Raw genomic sequence first — 15525 nt, 5'->3', positions numbered from 1 at the left:
TTTCATACTATTTTTATTAGTAAGCAGCTACAATCGAAACACATATTACACATGTACAAAATAATTCAACCGGTTCTTTAAATTCGCTTTGACTGGAGATGTGGAGATGTTTGTAGGCATATTGGCATATTTATAACATAACCTTCTTAAAAAGCTGTCAACTTCCAAGTGATAATTAGATAATTTAATGAATAAAAAGATGTTCTGCCAAAAAAGGCAAAAGCAGAGAGGATGGGACATAAACAGTCACTTTGGGAAATGTCAGTCTCCAGCTTAAAATAAACCAGTACGTACGGGCCAGCGAGCAACAGGTGGGTAATTCCATACAAAGGCGACTTGAATGCAAAGGCTATGCTTGTCATGCTATTGCTATGAGTGAGGGAGGGCTGGTGTGTTCCTGAGTACTGTCCAACTCGCCTAGAGGTACATAAGGGTCTAACTTCGTCCGTCTTCATCAGCAAAGAGAAAACAATATCATTGGCACAACTGAATCATTTTTGTTTCAAAGGAATGCAATGAAAGGATCTGGCCGTGTTATACAATACAACATTTTGACATTTTGTAGGGTAAAACTCTTCTTAGAGGTTTCAAACCAAACGTCAAACAGATTTAGACAGTCTTCATAACACAGATTCATAAAATCACATCCACAGCTTAATAATATAAGGAATACATTTTTGGTGGTGGCCTACACGATCTCTTCAAAATTCATCACAATCTATATGCTAAATAATACTAAATGTATGTGTTTAAAAACTGATTCTATGTCGTTTCTAGACACTCTCTGCATCTTTGTATTCCCCTCATATCACTGTAAGCATATCTAGCAGCTGGCCCTGTCTATCTTCAGCTATCCACGCATACGGAGCGACGCTGACAGACTCTAGGAGCCGTCATACACCATACACGCTTTACTGCAGGGACTTTACTTCACAACTTTGATGTGAGGCTCACAAATGGATTTCAAAGCTGATTTGAAGCAGAACGATCTGTGGTGAACATGAAGGTCCTTAAAAACATTCCATTAATACTCATTGTGACATATTTTAGCCTGAGTGAAGGTCTACAGAGAGGTGAGTTTCATTGGGATTGTGGGTTAACTTGCGTTGACTTTGTTGTGCAAGCACTAACCAGCACATGCATGACTATAGATATGAGGCAGCACCTGGTGACTTACTAATCACTTTATAAAATCTCTATTTACAATCCACAAGTAAAAGACATGTATAGCTTACTATAGAAATTGTGTGTATGTGTATTCATTTGTATATAGTTTTTAAATTAATTAATTCATTTATTACTTATAAGCTACCGTAGAGAGAAAGAGGGAGGGAGATAGAGTTTCTACAATGTTCCAAGTGCCCGCCAGTGACCATATTAGAAAATCTCTATGGTTTGTAACAAAACACAGTCCAATATTTACAAATATGTGTTTTACAGTATATCAGGAATGAATGAAAGATGGGTTGATTTCAGTTGATATCATTTGAAACATGAGGGCAAACCCTAAACTCTAACTTCACTTGAGGTCATTTCTTATTAGTAGGGTATGTTGGTCATTTTTAATCATGGAATGGTTTTTAGATTTAAAGAGCTCAAGAATATTATGTTTATGAATCACCAATAGAAGTCCAATGTAAGATCTGCATCTAGAAGCAAAAGTAGAGCCACTGATATCAGGTGGCAAACCGGTATCAGATAGTCAGCTGTGGCCTAATGGTTAGAGCGTTGGGCTTGTGGTCAGAAGGTTGCCGGTTCTAATCTCAGTGCCAGCAGGTCATGACTGAAGGGCCCTTGAGCAAGGCACCTTACCCCTGATTGCTCTGCAGTAATGTTCCACTGTATAAAAACTACTTGTAAGTCGCTTTGGATAAAAAGCGTCTGCCAAATGAATAAATGTAATGTAAATGTAGTCAAGTATAAAGTTGATATTGATGTATACACCACCCGATCGAATAAATAGCATCAGTAGCGATTGTACTCCTCATCTAACTGTCAATGACCTTCGGAAAGAAAATAAATATTTCTTTGCATTCAAAGTGCAGAGCACATCCTTTCAGCTGTCAAACCAAATGTCATTCACATTACCTACCAAAGAAAACAAGACATTAAGACAAAGACTTATGGAAACCACAGATATACATTTCAACCGAAAACAGATCTCATTGGTGATGGCTATTACGCTTCTGAAAGTTTTTTTCTTGAATTAAACCCCAGTTTGTCAAATATTTGACATGTGGCATCAAACACAAACCAAATTACCTTAAAAAAACAAATTCATATCACGTTTTGTCCATTTTTGAAGTCTTCTAAACACAGACAGCAGGCAGATAAATCATTTTGGCCAAATTGTGGGCGGCCTTTTTATATCAGCAACATCAATGTCAGTAATTTTCATGCGTCTTGAAGTTATGTTTTTAAGTCATTGTAACATGAGAAAATTGCAAAGTTGGAAAACTTGGGGAGGAAATTCACTTTTAATAACAAGGGTGCTTAAAGGGTTCTTCACTCATGGAAGAACCATTATTTGTTCCACAGAGAACCATTCAGTAAATGTTCATTAAAAGAACCTTTTGTGAAACAGAAAGGTTCTTCATGTGTTAAAAGTTCCTAGTAGAACCCTTTAGACAAAAAAAGGTTCTTCCATGGAAACGTGAAGCACCTTTATTTTTAAGAGTGTTTAATGTATCCTCCAAACCGAAGTTCCAGCTTCATCTAACAGGTAACATTTTCATAAAATCTGTCTGTATAATAATCACAGGTGTATTTTATCACATTGACTGTGAACACCTTTCACCACCGGAATCTGTCACAATATGTTTTCTGTCCATTTTTATAATATCTATTGTGTTATTTTAAAATGTGTTATCTAATGCACAGATGTCAATTTGTGGCCTAACTATACAAAATATATCCAAGGGATGTTTGAAAGAAGGCTGATACTATATATTTGAAAAATATATTTAATCTATTATACAACGGTTCTGTCTGGTTCTCGAATCTGATTGGCTGAGAGCCAAGCAATATTTAGCGATATTGCATTAATTATGTATAATCACATAATTAAGTAATATAAAAGTGATTTGTTTATGTTTAAGTGGTAAAGAGTAGTAGTATGCATAAACCCCAAGTAGTATATTCATTTGAGCTGTTGCTAACAGGTCAGGGATGATTCTGTCCTTGGAAGCTCTTGCGAGGAACAGGTGATATATCCGCTAATTCACACGTCGGAAACTGTCAGGTTATGTTGCAGCAAAGTGCTAATGCATCCCTGTGAGAAAACGCAGCCGAAAGCAAACAAGGTTTGCAGAGTCATGGTGTAAATGAATTAGGCTCCATCTTCTCTGTCTATAACTGATCTTCATGCAGAGCAGTGAAAGGGATTAAAACAGAATGTTTCCCTGCTCAAACCAGAGACTAGACGTAGATGCTCTTTCCAACCTGACTATACTGGTTAGGAGACTGACTTTGGGCAATTGCTAGTTGGCCCACCATCTAAAACCAACATAATAGAAGTTTTGCAAAGCACATTAAGTGTTAAACAAGCAAAGACCAGCAAAGGGTCCAAGATGGTATTCCATTTGATTAAATCCAGTATTCAACAAAGGAAGCCCTTTGATACATAAAAGATTACAATGTTTTTTTGCATTTGTAATGGAGCCATAATAGAAAACAACTAACAAAAGAGTCTTTTGTTATGTTTTCTGGATCAGGACGATATTGCTGTTGATGTATTTTGGAGCTTTATACGAAATGGTTCGAGGTCACTAAGAAGGACACATCCCATCCCTGCAACCACTTACTGAATGAGCGCAATAACATTGGCATGGTCTATAGCTTCATTAATAACACATAGAAACTGAATATAGCACATGCTTGACACGGGACCTACAATATGATAATTACATTAGCGAGCAAAGTACTGTGTGTCAATTTTTAGTACAGTTTAATCTGAATGTAACAGATCTTAAAAGGGGAGATTTGCATTCTGTCTGTTGATTTTGACCTGTTTCTATCTTTAAAGACTTAAAAAACTGTTAGACAAATACAAGTTTGATTGCAACAGATATGAGAGTGGATGACTAAACAATAAAACTCCATTTAAATCACATTATTGCTGAAGAAATATACAAAACTCACTGTGAATTTTATAGTGCATATTTCATGCAGTTTAATGACTTTGAGCTCAAACATTGTTACTTTAAGTGCAAACAGGGGTTTGTTTATCATTTTGGCGGCCCTAAGCAAAGTCAAGACCTGAGCCCCCCCAAACCCCCCCCCAACATACATACATTTTTGCATTGAATTGCAGAACAGTAATATTAGTGAGATAAATGTATATATGTATATTTAAATAGATTTCAGTGATGGCTTTCTAGACTGTGGTTAACTCCAATTCCACTTATAAAAATGAAATAGCTAAAAATATTTAATAAAACATATTTACGTGTATCAAATATATTTTCCTCCCTAAAACATAAAAAGGATGCTGTGATCTAAAACGGATTTAAACTAGGCAATTGCAACAATTTCATTAGAAAAAGTTCAGCCGTGTCACTTACTCTATTTTAGCCTAAACTTTTTTACAGCACTACTTACTTTATTTGAAGGACACCACATTAAGAATGTTTTTCCTGTAAATGTTAGCAATACGTTTTGATTGGTTTTCCAACCGTGTCAGACCTTATTGTTATTAGGTGCATTAGACTTATTCCGTTCTTTTTCCGGATTTATTCGGCGTCAAGCTTTATCGGACTTTTGAATCTCGAGTCCTGCGTGTTCAAAATTTGAAGAAAAGTCAAAGAGATCGTTTTTCCCAATAAGTTTAAGTAGAATTTATTATCAGATGTAAAAGCTTCTTCCAGCTGGGGCTGTTCTCTCAACATACATATGAGACAAAACCAACAGAACCCACACTTCTGGGTTACAAGTATTTATAAAGTATGTGACGTCGATTCTATCTTCGGGCTCCTCCCCTTCATCGGGCGGGCGTTGAATCCTCCGGAACCAATCACCTCGGGACATGTAAATCTGACTCCATTCTCCCCCAACCATTGGCTCCTGCAAAACATTTTGAAAATAGCCGGTCCTGCCGAGAGATGCGATTGACGCACACACACATACACTCACACACTTGTTATCTGAGACCCTGCTTCTGCATTCCTCAGAGCTCATGTTACACACTTCTGCCAAATAGTTTTCAAGACAAAGAACCCAGCACAGCATGGACATACTCATCTCATTATATTTAACAGTAAAACAACAGTAAACATGAATTTATAATACATAAAACATCATAATCCCAATAATCCCTCTCTTGACCTCGACAGAGGTCAAAATTCTTGGTCCTCCGTGTCGTCAGTATAGCTGGATAACAATGGCATATTAAATGGTTTGGGGCTTTCCGGTCTCTCAATAGCTGAAACTATTAAACGATTACACAGTGATCTAAGGCAAGGAATGCAACAACAACCACACGTAATCAAAATCGCTATGAATACCCCTATAGACATCACAATAGACATTACTATTGCTTTCCATCTTCCCAATGTTTTGTCTAGCCAATCTCCAATAGGATTATTTACTCCTGAATGTTCCTTCATCTCTATAGACAAAGTTTTCAAACCTTCCAATGCCCTCGTCACTGATCCATCTGGGGCAGTATTATTGGGAATGTACGTACAACAAAGATCACCAAACATTACACATACTCCTCCCTTCTCTGCCAACAGCATGTCCAGAGCCATACGGTTCTGTATAGCCATCAGTGAAGTTGGTGCTAGCTGCTCCGCTAAACCATCTACGGCATCCCTTGTCATATTCGCTAACCTCATCACATTATAATGCACATAATTAATCCTATCTACATTCTTGTTTGGGGTGACTGGAAAAAGGGCAGCTATTATGGGTATATTCTCAAAACCTGCTGCCACTTGGTTTGCTAGTTTATATTCATCCGGCACACCTCGTGGAATGCCTATCGCATCAATGTATGTCGGGCTATTTAATGATAAATCAACACTTGAACCTATTGCTCTCCGTTTTATGATGTGTCTCCTACGTCTTCTTGTCAATGTTGCTGAATTTATGGTTTCCGTTCTGACTGCTCTGTCACCTATCAGAGTTATTGGGGCTCCCAGTCTTACCAAAGCACACACTCCCTTTGCCTTCTCAGGTATCCTAGTAAACAATCTTCGATCTCCACAATAATAATATAAACCTGCTCTAGCCCACGTACCTATTTCAGTCCCATTATCCACTATGATGTGATCACACCACTCCTTATTTATCTCCCCCAGGTTGCTGGTTGGTGATAGACGTTTAATATCAAAACAGGTATAATTTGCTTTCTTTGGTGTAAATGGACCTGCCCGTGAAAGGTTAGTTATTGGTGGGAATATTGCTGCCAATGTGGTACAGTTTTTTGGACTGGCCATCCGTGTCAATGCCAGCATACACTCATAGCCCCACGTATCATTTTGGTACAACGGGGCTGGTTCAATATATAAATGAGGTCTTGCATTAGCACATCCAACACAATCATCTAACCTCTGTTCTCTGGCTGTGGTAATTATCCATTCCAGCCACAAATTATTTTCCCCATATCCTGTAGCTCTCTCTATCATATCTTCTGGTTTTAACATGGTGTAATCTATTTCCACCACTACATTCTTTTGTCCTACCGATAATGGCTCAGCTATTGTCTCATTTCTTTCCTCCTCAGGTGAACTGTCTATAACAAATTTTATTACTGCTTTTTTATCTGTTCCTGGGCTGTGCACCCCCATTATAAGGAAAAACTCCCCTGTATAATTGGCTGATCCCGTTCTGGTGGATATTGAAAGGGTGAGTGGATTTTGACTTGCACTGTAATCTCTCTGCATTTTTAAATCAAATTTTGCCGAGGTACGGGTCCAAAGGCTAGGTTGTTCCGGAGTCCAAGCACCTGTATATGCGATTACCTTATTCCATGATGGACACCATTCACCCCTATAGGTTTGCCTAGACTGGGACACCTTACAAACACTATCCATATTCCCATCCATGCATATATATATATTGTACCCCCTCCATGAACTATTTTTTCCCCCACAATTTATGACAGCGCATAGGTCGAAAGTAAATGATGTAGTCTTACCCCAAACATAATTAATTACGAGTTGTTCACACGGTAACCTCGTATCGGCTATGGCTTTTTTGTGTCTCGATTTTGATATGGTGTTGTTGCCTTCCTGACCCTTAGTTAGGCTAAAAATTATTCCTACTATAACTCCTGAAATTATTAATAGGATCCCCGACAGCTTACAGTTTTCCCACAGCTTCATTTTGTTGCCCTCTCTTGGACTTTAAAGGAATAATAAACACACTCTTGGAAATTAAAATGGTTAAACACACAGTATACTTAATGGGAATATGCAATTAAGGAAAAATATATATGGTTAAAATCACACAAAATAAAATGGTAAAGAAGATAAAGAATGACAATATAAAAATCACAATAGCAATATAAAGGTATAAAAAATAGTAAATATTAAAAAATATGAAAAACAATAGATATATGAAAATAATAAATATGAGAATCACAATAAGAACAATATATAATATGGTTATAAAAAATATATGGTAATACGTATTTCCACCTCCGTGAGTATTCACTCAAAATTTATTGCACTGGAAAATGATTCTACTGTCCTTCTCTTTGGTCACAGCACATTCACCTGGAACACCTGTCTTGTGAATGATTTGCAATTGTTATTGTACTGGTGGTGTTGTGATTTCACCTGTGGCTTCTTCAGCCTCCGATTCTCCTTCCCTCTCTTGGACCTGTCTACGCAGGTCCACCCGTGTCTCTGCAAGATCCCTTGAGGGGGGGTCACAAGCTACACATGAAGTTAAATGAAACCAAGTGTCACCCTTGCCCTGCAATCGAACACAATGTGATGTCCTCGCTGTCACCCTATAGGGTTTCGACCACCTCGGCTCATTCCACTTTCTCCTGAACGTCCTCAGCCTCACCCACTGTACCGTCGTAGGAGGGGGGTCTGCTGCTGGAGATGGATTGACCTGGCATGAAAAAGTCTTAATGAGAGCAGTCAGTTTATCAAAATAGACAGCGTGAGATAATGGTGTCACAATGGCATCCGACAGTGCATTCCGTGGCCCTGGAAACTGCCGACCTGTAAATAATTCAAAAGGGGTGAATCCTGTGATTCGGTTAACAGATGATCTTACTGACATTAAGGCCAATGGCAAAGCTGACAACCAATTTAGTTTTGTCTGTGCACAGATTTTAGCCAATTTGAGTTTTAGGGTGAGATTCATTCGTTCAACCTTACCTTGGCTGGCAGGATGCCAGACTGCACCAAATGCATGTTTGAGGCCTAGGGCCTTTTCAACGACTCGCAAATGTTCATTCTTGAAATGACTGCCATTATCTGATCGTAAACGCCGGGCGAAACCATAGCGCGGAATATAATGGTTAATTAAACATTTTATCACCGCCGTACTGTCTTCTCTGCCTACAGGATAAGCTTCAGGCCATCCAGTGAAATAGTCTACAATTACCAGAAGATAACGCTTACCCTGTATCCTCGTGATCATATCTGTGAAATCAATCACGATTTCGTCCCCCGGACCACCGGTCAAAGGAAACGAACCCCTTGTTGGTTTAATCGTGGGTTTAACGTTATATCCCTGACAAACTTCACACGTGCTCACATGTGCTGAGACCATAGCTTTTAAAAAAGGATGCCACCAATATTCAAGCGCTCTCATCATCTGTTTGTCCCCGACATGGCTCACTCCATGAACCTCTACCATGATGGAATGACACAGACTCGCTGGGAGCGCCGGACGTCCATCCGGAGCTTGCCACAGTCCGTCAGAGGCACGAACAGCTCCATGTTGTGCCCACACAGAGACTTCTTCAGGGGTACAGCGCTGATGCTCTTTACAAAGGTATTCCCTTGTGAATCTCGGCAATAAATCGTTAGATGTTCTTTCTGATGTGCACATCATCTGCGAGGACACATAACCAGCAGCAGCTTTTGCCGCCAAGTCTGCAGCGTCATTGCCTCTGCTCAAAGAGCTATCCACCTTAGAGTGACCAGCGCATTTAATCACTGCCACCTCTGAGGGGATCATCAGAGCCTCTAAAAGGTCTCTGGCTTCACATGCATGTGTTATTGGTCGACCTGACGAAGTGATAAAGCCACAACGTTTCCACAACGGCATTTCTACGTGTACAGCTGTAACAACATAAGCAGAGTCAGTATAGATGTTTACACGGTGTCCACCAGTATGTCGCAAGGCTTTGATCACTGCTATCATTTCTGCCCTCTGTGCTGACTGCTTCCCCTCTAACCTTGCTGCATCCCTCGTAATCATCTCATGTCCTACCTGCTCTACCACTGCATAAGCCGCTTTCAAACTTCCGTCCTCCGCCCTGAAACAGCACCCGTCAGTCAACAAAATCATGACTGGCTCAGGGCCAGTCAATGGTTTTGCAAACAAACCTGGTCTGACCACTGATGCCCTCTCTGTGATCGGTGCACAGTCGTGTGGTTCTCCCTCCTCCACCAAATCTGCCATGTTAATGCCCTCATGCGTGTATATGATATGGTCGGCGAGCAAAATTGCTGCAATGCGTCGCTGTCGTAAAGGGGAAAATGTGAATGATTCAGAATTAACAAAAGATGCGATTGAATGCGTGGTTAAAACAATTAGGTGGTGGCCCATAACAATGTGAGACGTTTTCTTCACTATCTTTGCCAGGCCTGCGACAAACCTGCTGCATGGTGGCTGTCTTTGTTCTACACTGTCCAACAACATGCTAACATACATCAACACTTTTCTGCCCCCCTGGTCTTTTTGATAAAGTACCCCATGTGCACTTGACCCTGTCTCAGAGACGTCTAAGTGAAATGGTGATCTGTAATCGGCACTACTGAGATTAGCTGCATGTGCCATCTGTTGTTTCAGGTTAATGAACGTCCGTTCAGCTTCCTGTGTCCACTCAATGTCTGCTCTCAAATTCTTCATACCCTGTTGTTTTACAAGATCTCTCAAAGGGGCTGTTAATGAAACATACATTGGAATATAATGTCTACTATACCCTGTTAGGCCTAGAAATGACAACATCTCTTTAACCGTGGTTGGTTTTGGATGACTCAAAATTCCTCGTCTATGGGCTACAGTTAGCGTGGAGCCCTCTGGGGTGATCATGCGACCTAGAAATGTAACACAAGGTCTGCAAAATTGCAGCTTTTCCTTGCTTACCTTGAAGCCACTTTTGTGTAATTGTCTTAACACAGCTTCGCTCCCCTCCAGGCATCCTTGCTCTGTTTTGGCTGCCAAAAGGAGGTCATCAACATACATGATCAACACACAGTCTCCAGGCAAACTACAGTCCTGTAATTGTTGTTTTAATGCATGGTTAAAAATTCCTGGTGATAAAACAAACCCCTGGGGTAATCTGTTGTAAGAATATTGACAACCTTTGTATGTAAAAGCCACACACGCCTTGCATTCCTCTGCTAAAGGGATACAGAAAAATGCGTTAGCCAGATCAATACATGTAAACCAATTGTGCTCAGGTGTTATCACAGAGAGTGCAGTATACGGATTAGGCACTGTTAACGATGGTGTAGCCACAACAGCATTGATTGCTCTCAGATCATGTACCAACCTGTACTTATTCGTGCCTGGTTTTGGCACCGGAAAAATAGGTGTGTTCCACCTAGATTTGTATGGTGTAATAACACCCCTCTCTAGGAGACCTTTTACTGTTGCGGCCACACCCTCGTCCGCCTCAGGTTTGTTGCGGTATTGTGGAATCCAGATTGGGTCAGGTGTGCTTAACTGAAAGTAAACTGGAGACATGTTACAAAAACCTACATCTGTTGGGCCCTGAGACCAAAGATCCTCAGGTAAATTTTTTATGATGTCTGGTGCTCCTACACTATCTGACAGCTCCCTGCCATGGAATCTAGAAACCTGCACATGCTCTAGAGCTCCAGTGTCTCGTGTGGCACCTTCTATCCAATAGGCTTTGTGTTTAGGTGAATATTTAACATCTGATTTTTCCGTGGGCTCCCAATCCTGGGCGGCCAACAGTGTTTTTGTAACCTTACCTAGCTCCCTGGCTTCATGGCTTGGGTGTAAGGCTAACGATATGTGAGGTGCTGCTGTGTCTGCCATCTCATACCACTTCAACTGCTCTTCTGTCAGCTTCACTGGAGCCATCACTCCTTCTTTACTCACAAAAATTCCAGCTCCCTCCAACACCCATCTGTCTCCCTCCACTTCCTGAAACATGTCTTCATAAATGGTTATGTCATTTCTGTCATAAAACAATGTACAATGCAATGGGTCTATGGGGGGTAAATAGATATCTAAATTTGAAATCCATGAACGGTATTTGTTATACAGTTCCATTGTGGTGCCCCACTGTGCGTCATCATCTAATTTTACCCAGTAAAGATCAGCTGCCTCCTCCTCCCCACACGAGGTCAGCATCCACTGGCTGTCTGTCGTATTACCTGATAGGGAACAGTTAATGGTTGTACCATCTGGAAATGTAACTATTACCCCTTCTGCTGAGCACAGAATGCTAGCCCCTAATTTTATTAATAAATCTCTTCCCAAAAGAGGAATGGGAGCATTGCTGGAGAAAAGGAACGAGTGTGATAAACATTGATTTGCCACTTCAACTTTGAAGGGTTGTGTCATTTGGTGGCTTTCTCTCCCCCCAGAGAATCCGAGGACCGTCACAGTTTTGTCACTCAGATCAGATTGTTTTATGCCGCCTGTGACAGTCGAATAGGTGGCTCCGGTGTCCACCAGAGCTTTTAATGGTTTGTTGTTTACCATTAACGAAATGAGAGGTTCGGCCCTAGCCCTCATTTCGGTTCTCTGGGGGCCCCTTCAATAAACGCTCGCGCCATCCTCCGGGCCCGATGGCGGGAACATCGGCACCTGTAGGTTGGAGGGTGGTGGAGGGTATTGCCCCGGGTTGTATGGGGTTTGTGGTTCCCTGCCGCGACCACCGGCACCACCTCTTCGAGGACCCCATCCCTCCGCAGGTGGTCCGTTAAACTGACCTGAAAGCTGTGGACACTCTCTCATCCAGTGGCCTGCCTCACCACACACGTAACAATTTCCCCCGCCCTGCTGCCTCCCTCCATAAGACCCCCTCCCTCTATTACTACCCCTCCAATTGCTCCTTTGTCTATTTCCCCTCCCACCTGCTGCATGGGCGTCTGTACCATAGGGTGGGCCGTTATATTGGTAAGGGGGTGGCTGATAGGGTTGTTGTGGCATTTGCTTACTCTTTTTTGTCCCTCCCTCATTTTTTGCTTGTTCTAACTGTAGTTTTAGCAACTCTATTTTTATCTTTTCTAATTGTTCTTCCTCTTTTCCTGTTTTCTCTACAGCCCTATCTGTGTGGTGGACTAAATGCCTTTCCCATATTTCGTTACTAGCAATTGGAATGTCAGGGTTATTTTCCATTATTTGCTTAACACCACTAGGGGCACCTGCCATGACTGCTGCTCTGAATATGTCTCGTGTAATTGGGTTGGTTAAACTATTTTCTTCCATCATCTGTTCCCACTCAGCAGCGCACCTGAAATAATATGCTGCACCTGTCTCACCTGGTTTTATGCGAAACTTTATGTTTTGGTATACGGTGGGTGGCAATGGGTACAATCGACCGAGTGCCCTGCCCACCATTGTGATTACTTTTGAAAAATCAAGATCATTTGGATATTGTAATGTTTGGGCTTCGAGTTCAAAACTCCCCATCTGAGAGGCTGTCAAAATCTGACCCAACAGACACCTTATGTCACCCAAAGCCAAAACGGTACCATGACTCAAGGCCGTTAATTTACTTAACCACTTAGAGCCCCCTGATGTAATTGGAGGAAGTTTACTGGAAATAGCAGTCATGTCACTGTGTGACCAGGGCTGGTACTGCACCCCAGTGCTCTTTGCTAACAATGGGGCTTGTACGCCTGGATATAATTGATTACTATGATGACTCATTGCCTGCTCTCTCTGCTCTGGTACGTTAGGGGGGCAATGATCAATTGAAAAATTAGACAGCTGCTGCTCTTTTTCCCTTCCCCTAGTACGTTTTGCTATTGGCTCCTGATCCATCACCATCGTTCCCTTAATACATACTGTATGCATCGTGCCCTGGGCCTGACCTGTTGTTTCTATAGGGCCAGCTGCTCTACAACTTCCCCTTTCATCTTCACTTCCTACTCCGTTCTCACTACCATCACTTTCCTCTGGAAGTTCCATATTTTCTGCCATGTGGCGCATTGTCTCATTCACCTGAGCTCGTGCCGCATGTACCTGTTCTGTCACTACCTTGCCCAGATGTTGTACCTCCTGTCGAAGTTCTTCTAATTCTTTTAAATTACAGTCTAAAACTCCCTCTCGTACCTCAAGCACGACCTGTTGTTTGCTGTGAGTCGTATTTGGTGAGATGTAGGGGGGGGGCTGAGCAATAGGCGGGGCAAGAGGCGGGGCAAGAGGCGGATACAATGGGCGGTACTGTTCAGGGGGCGGTGCTAGTGACTGGGTCTCTCTGTTTCCATCCTTCACTTTCAGTCTAACATCATCGTCTGTAGCTTTCCCTTCTTTCCTATGTCCAATAGGTGATATAGCTGTCGCCACGAGGGCAAGACGACCCCATTTTCTTAAATGTTTTTCTAAGTCACACCCTTTACTTTTATATCTACTTGCATTATACCATTTAATCGTTTTTTCATCACCTTTATGTCTGACTAACCTACAATGAGCCTTTTTCTCCATATTTCTTATTTTCGGGGCCAGGGGCACTTTGAATGTCTCTGCCTCTTTCGTCCATGCATAATTATCACACAATTCTAACCAACATTCCTGAGCTTCTCTTTGTCTCCCTTTTTTCTCTCTTGGTTCAGCCTGTGCTATCATCATCTCAGCGATACTCTGCCATTGCGCTAATACGGTCGGACATTCGTATTCATCACACTCCTTTTGAAACTCTGCCATTCTATTTATTTATTTACTTATATATATATGTATTCAATATAACTTTCCTACTAGTTCCTTTACGATCGTCTCCTTACACCAACTTAGATTATACACATACACAAGGCCTACACACACCACGTGCTGAATTTTCCGTTCACTTATGCATTCAACTAAACACCACGTCTAAATACTTTCATCCCCAATACCATTCATACAAAGTAAATAATTTACGGATCTCTTGTCCGAAGGACTTTAACCTAAATGAATTTGTGATACGCCGATCACGGGATTTCTTTCCCAACAATTATACAGAACTTTAATCTGTATTTAATTTATGGCTTCCTTAGCCAAGGGACTCTAACCCGTAAACAGTTTAATCTGTTTTAAAACAAGACTCTAACTTGTTTTAAAAGAATCTTTTAAATCTGATTTTCCTTATTTCAATTTTACTCGTCTATTCATCGAGATGTTCATCAAATTTAACACAGAAATTTAGTATATCCAATAGCAGAATTCGAAATAACAGGTTTTCTGCTTACCTTTGTATTTTAGCCGGCCTTTTGTGTTAAATCTGAATCGTCTCGATATCTTTTTTTCCTCCCCCACGGGGTCCGCCGAAATGTGGCGCCAAAACTTCTCTTTGTCCTTCAAATCACGTCGTCGGGGTCACCAACTATCGGACTTTTGAATCTCGAGTCCTGCGTGTTCAAAATTTGAAGAAAAGTCAAAGAGATCGTTTTTCCCAATAAGTTTAAGTAGAATTTATTATCAGATGTAAAAGCTTCTTCCAGCTGGGGCTGTTCTCTCAACATACATATGAGACAAAACCAACAGAACCCACACTTCTGGGTTACAAGTATTTATAAAGTATGTGACGTCGATTCTATCTTCGGGCTCCTCCCCTTCATCGGGCGGGCGTTGAATCCTCCGGAACCAATCACCTCGGGACATGTAAATCTGACTCCATTCTCCCCCAACCATTGGCTCCTGCAAAACATTTTGAAAATAGCCGGTCCTGCCGAGAGATGCGATTGACGCACACACACATACACTCACACACTTGTTATCTGAGACCCTGCTTCTGCATTCCTCAGAGCTCATGTTACACACTTCTGCCAAATAGTTTTCAAGACAAAGAACCCAGCACAGCATGGACATACTCATCTCATTATATTTAACAGTAAAACAACAGTAAACATGAATTTATAATACATAAAACATCATAATCCCAATAGCTTTGAGTGGTGGTTTACACAGCAACTGAGTGCAAACATCGATGGCAATGTTCAGAAATTACAAGTTTATTTGAAATGGCATTCAAAAGATTTTTGATTCATTTTATTGTGATGGTTTATATTGTAACATAACCAGATGGTAATTAGCATGAGGACGCCAGCAGGTAAAGTTTACTGACATGTGCACAGGTGTGACGAATGTGTAATCGAAGATGGCGGGTGAAGTGTGCGGTGCCTGATGGGTAATGTAGTTTTCAAAAGTCCAGGG

The 15525-nt window shown here is 41.2% G+C and overlaps 1 protein-coding gene across 1 annotated transcript in view; it reads left to right on the top strand.

Moving 5' to 3' along the window:
* Positions 1-832: 832 nt before the first annotated feature.
* musk (muscle, skeletal, receptor tyrosine kinase) overlaps positions 833-15525 on the top strand; it is a 33269-nt gene continuing 18576 nt past the window's right edge. The window contains exon 1 of the mRNA XM_079449260.1: positions 833-1073. Within this exon, the coding sequence (XP_079305386.1) occupies positions 1001-1073 (73 nt within the window). The 5' untranslated portion in view covers positions 833-1000. The remainder of the gene's footprint in view (positions 1074-15525) is intronic.

The sequence above is a fragment of the Barbatula barbatula genome (assembly GCF_947034865.1).
Source record: "Barbatula barbatula genome assembly, chromosome: 24".
Taxonomy (NCBI): domain Eukaryota; kingdom Metazoa; phylum Chordata; class Actinopteri; order Cypriniformes; family Nemacheilidae; genus Barbatula; species Barbatula barbatula.
This window is presented reverse-complemented; position numbering and strand designations above follow the sequence as displayed.